Genomic DNA, 5075 nt, shown 5'->3' with positions numbered 1-5075 from the left:
TTGTAAAATCCATTGCTTTTAATTTTAGTTGAATATATAACGTTTCGTTCTTTTTAATTTTTTTTATTTTTAATTATGTTAATTTCAAGCATGGAATGTTAATTTTAAAGATAGGATAATAATACATATGCAAATAATTACCTAAATAAATGTCAATTATCAATAATAAACTAACATTTTCAATTGATTATTGAATATAAAGTCATATGTAGACTTTTGATCAATTAACACTTGGGAAAACAAAAAATTGAAAATTGGCTATAATCCAGGTAGCGCAAACTTCAAATAGAAATTTCTCGCATAGTCACAAAAAGTCGCAGCTAATTTTTTAATTTCTTAAAAATAGACTCAATTCCACGTTATTTTATAATGATTTGGTCGATACTTTTTGATACTTTATTTTTTGCGAGTTCACGGAAGTTGGAAGTTATGATTTTAACTTTTTTTTCGGCTTAATACATCATGAAAATTAAAAAAACAAAAACATATAATTTTTTTTGAAAACTATAATTTGGCAACCGTTTTTGACTTTGATGGTCACTATCTCTGGGATTACTATCACCAGAGTAAAAATATTTTGTACTTTCCTTAATCTGAGTATTTTAAAGCAGTAGGAATTTAGTTTTCAAAAATCTGAGACAAATTTTTTTTGTATTTTGGCCACCCCAAAACACATAGTGCATTGTTTAGAATTAACATTTATTGAAATCATTTTTTCTGAAAAATCTGATATTATTATCGGTTGCATTTATAAACACCCTTGCATGGGTATAAACAATTTTACAATTATCATGTCTGTCCAACTTCAAAAATTAAATGCTGAAAATAAATCAGTTTTTTTACTTGGTGATTACAATATTCATCTGATACAATCAAATAATGACACTGCAACGTCTGATTTTTAAAACTTGCTTTCTTTTTATAATAGTCGCCCTTTTATCTCTTTGCCAACCAGAATTACTAACCACTCTGCTACAATCATTGACAATATTTTTTCTAATTTAATAAATAAAGAAATTATTTCAGGAAATTTGACAACCTCAGTTTCTGATCACTTACCTTAATTTTGTATTTGTTTTAATTTTAATAAGTTATTTATACCTCGCAATCACAATTTATATCCCAGAAACTTTAAAAATTTTAATTAAATAAACTTCAAATCAGATTTATTAAAAATTATTTGGGATAATCTTATAGAGAACAGTGATGTTAACTCTTGTTTCCAAACATTTATTTCTGAAACAACTTGATTTTGAATTGCTACACCCACTTAAAAAAATAGGTATTAGGAACTTCAAGCGTCGACTTAAACCTTGGATTACAAAGGGAATCTGAAAATCGATTCAAATGCGCAATCTTTAAAAAAAAAATTGTAAGATCAAAAGATATTAGGAACATAAACACATTCAAAACTGCTTTCAAATAATATAAATACATGATAATTACCTTAATTAAGCTCAGTAAAAAAATGCATTTTAAAAAGTACTTTACAGAAAATGTAAAAAATGGAAAAGAATTAACAATTCAATAAATGTCAAAAACTCTAATCACTCATCTCCCAACTGTCTACAAGATAATGAAGCATATATAACTGAACAAAATCTTATCTCTGAAAAGTTTAACACTTTTTTTATAAGCGTCGCACAAAAACTTAAATCCAATATTCATTTGTCTTACATAAACTATACAAAACATCTTAAATATCCGAATTTACATAGTCTACTCTTATTTCCAACAAATATTCCTGAAGTTTTCATCTCTTTGATATCTAATTTGAAGCCGAGAAAATCAAAAGGCCCAAGTAGCATTCCCACAAACATTCTTATCGATTTTAATTATGAATTCTTAAATATTCTATCTGAACTGTTTAATATATTATTCATAAATGGAACTTTTCTAAATGTTTTAAAATTATTAAAAACGGCTCCAAACTTTTATGCACTAACTACAGACCTATTTCTCTTTTATCTAACATTAAACTTAACAGTAAACTTCTTAAAAAACTTATGTATTCTTATGTATAGAGTGTACTCATTTCTTAACTCTTTTAACTGTTTAAATGATTTTTAATTTGGTTTTACGTTCAAAACATTCTACCTGCCATGCATTGATAAGTATAACTAAAACAATCAGGAAAGCTCTCGACACTGGTCATTTTGTTTGTGGTATTTTTATAGATTTACAAAAAGCTTTTGATACCGTTGATCATAACATTTTTATTTCTTAACTAGAACACTTTGGTGTTCGTGGTGTTGTAAGTGACTGGTTTTGATCTTATCTTACAGATTGGAAACAATTTGTAAGTATTAATGGTTATAATTCTACTAATAAATCTGTTGTGTGAGGTTTTCCTCAAGGTTCTGTTCTTGATCCTCTTTTGTTCTTAATTTACGTTAATGACACGAACAACTCTATTCGTTTCTCGTCAATTCATCTTTTTGCCGATGACACAAATCTATTGCATATCAACAAACAGTGCCATCTTAACGCATAGGCTAGGTAGGCTGCAGCCTAGGGCCCCCAATTTTTAGGGGCCCCCAAAATGTGTCTGGATTTTTTTTTCAAATTTATATAAATAAAAAATTATACTTCTAAATTTTCTGAAGAAATCATAGTTTGGGGGCCCCTCGGAAATAATTTTTTTCTTGATAAGATTTTTTTTAATTATTTTTAGAAAAGTATCAGTTTTTCAGTTTGGGGGCCCCCTAGGGAATTTTTTTTTTTCTTGATAAGCAAAAATGCATGCATGCGTCCGAAAAAAAACATAATTTTTCCGATTAGAAGTGTTAAATACAAGCGCTTAAAATATCCTATTAGATTGAATTTGAAATTGCTGTGATCAACTTAAAGCATCTGTTTTGAAAAAAAGTCATTTAACATGTCTAATCGGACTTATCAAAGTGGTGCTGCAAAGAGGAAAAAAGCCGCTAAAGCAAAAGAAGACATTTCAAAATATCTTCCTTTGACATCATTTCTTTTGGTACAAAAGTCAAGCCTGTTGTGTCCGAAGATGTATTTCTTTGTCCAACTTCAAATTTCGTAAGCATTGATAGTGCTTTGTTGCTAGATGAAACTCTAGAAATTCAACAGGAACTGGAACCAGAACAGGAGCCAGAACCAGAGCAGGAGCCAGAACCAGAGCAAGAGTCAGAACCAGCACAGGTGCCAGAACCAGTACAGGAGCCAGAACCAGCACAGGAGCCAGAATCAAATCAAATTAAAACTTATCCAAACGCAACAACAAAAACTACTCAAGAAACTGACCCAGCATTGTGGCATCAGTTATCCCAAGAAGCTCAATCATTTTGGATTTCTAATGGCCCGTCCATGTGCCAGAACAATGATGGGAGCTTCAAAAATTCGGAAAGGTTGAGTTGCGGACAAAAAAGGTACTTATCAAAATCTTGCTTTAGACGTGAACTACACAATGGCGAATTTGTCAATCGTGAATGGCTATTATACTCACCTTCAACAGGTTCTGTTTTTTGCTTTGCTTGTACCTTATTCTCCAGCAAACACTCTAATTTTTCCACAACTGGATTTGATGACTGGAAAAATGCCTTAAAATGTATATCTGGACACGAGAATGGTTCTGAACATCACAAAAATATGCTTACTTACTCCAGTCGGCAGAGAGAAAGTGGCCAGCTTGACTCTGTATTATTAAAACAGTTACATAACGAACAATTGTACTGGCAAAATGTGCTGAAAAGAATTGTTGCAGTTGTAAAGTTCTTGTCATCAAGAGGATTGCCATTTTGTGGAAACAATGAAACCATTGGTTCAGAGCAAAATGGTAATTATTTAGGAACTCTTGAGTTACTTAGCCAGTTTGACCCATTCCTACATGAACACATGAAAAAACATGGAAATTCTGGAAAAGGTAATACTTCATACCTCTCCGCCAATATCTGTGAGGAGTTTATATGTCTAATGGGAAATAAAGTTTTGAGCAAAATAATTTCTGAATTAAAAAAAGCAAAATACTACTCAATCAGCGTTGACTCAACTCCAGACTTGTCACATGTAGATCAATTAACTTTTACAGTTCGATATGTTAAAGACTTGGCACCAGTTGAGCGTTTTTTGCAATTTGTTCCCATTCACGGGCATGGAGCTGAACATTTAGAAACAGTGGTTTTGAATTTTTTACAAGAAAATGAAATTTCAATATCTGACTGTCGTGGGCAGTCATACGATAATGCATCAAATATGGCAGGACAGTACTCAGGCCTACAAAAGAGGATTAAAGACAAAAGTGAATCAGCATTGTTTATTCCTTGTGCTGGACATTCTTTAAATCTGGTTGGCAACAGTGCAGCTGGATGTTGTTTAGAAGCAATTATTTTTTTTGACTTTGTTCAATGCCTCTACAACTTTTTTTCTGCATCAACTCATCGTTGGCAAGTGCTTCTGCCTTTTGTTGGCAAAGGCAAAAAAATTGTCAAACAGCTTTCTGGAACTCGATGGTCAGCACGTGCAGATGCTGTGACTTGTCTGCATGACAGTTATGATAAGATTAAAAAAGCATTTGAATTTTTGATCAAGGACATAAGTCAGTCAAAAGAAACTCAAAATGATGCTCAAAATCTCATCACGAAAATGAACACTTTTTGTTTTTCTGACAATTTTCTGGAATGATATTCTTTGTCATTTTAATGAAACATCGAAGATTTTACAGAAAGAAAATTTAAACCTGGATGTTGCAGTTCGGATTCTAAAGTCATTGCTGCATTTCATTAAAGATTTGAGGAGTCAATTTGAGAATTACCAGGAAAAAGCCAAAATCTTGCTTCCAAACACTGACTACAGAGATTCTTCAAAAAGAACAAAAAAAAGAAGCCGACGTATGGCCTTCTTTGATGGTGAGGCTGAAGAATTGGAATTTCAGGGAAGTTATAAATTCAAAATTGAAACATACCTTCCTGTTATTGATTCACTAACATCAAATTTAGAAAAAAGAACATCAGCATATGAGAAGATCAATGACAATTTCGGATTTCTAGTAAACATTCAAACAATTGCCAATGTTGAACTAAAAGACCATTGTTCAAACCTAGCACAAATTTATAAGA

The 5075-nt window shown here is 31.4% G+C and overlaps 1 protein-coding gene across 1 annotated transcript; it reads left to right on the top strand.

Annotated features, from left to right (window-relative positions):
• Positions 1-791: 791 nt before the first annotated feature.
• On the top strand, positions 792-4641 carry LOC136088277 (zinc finger MYM-type protein 1-like). The gene is made up of 2 exons (XM_065811966.1): positions 792-846; positions 2990-4641. The coding sequence occupies exons 1-2, from the start codon at positions 792-794 to the stop codon at positions 4639-4641; spliced, it is 1707 nt and encodes a 568-aa protein (XP_065668038.1).
• The last annotated feature ends 434 nt before the right edge of the window (positions 4642-5075 follow it).

Source organism: Hydra vulgaris, chromosome 12 (genome assembly GCF_038396675.1).
Source record: "Hydra vulgaris chromosome 12, alternate assembly HydraT2T_AEP".
Taxonomy (NCBI): domain Eukaryota; kingdom Metazoa; phylum Cnidaria; class Hydrozoa; order Anthoathecata; family Hydridae; genus Hydra; species Hydra vulgaris.
Note: the sequence above shows the minus strand (reverse complement) of the source record. Positions and strands in the feature narration are given on the sequence as shown.

Excerpts from the sequence above, each read along its gene's own strand:
- LOC136088277 (XM_065811966.1), top strand. The coding sequence starts at position 792 with ATGTCTGTCCAACTTCAAAAATTAAATGCTGAAAATAAATCAGTTTTT. Across the intron at positions 847-2,989 it reads TAAATCAGTTTTTTTACTTG|TCAAGCCTGTTGTGTCCGAA; the intron begins GTGATTACAATA and ends TTGGTACAAAAG.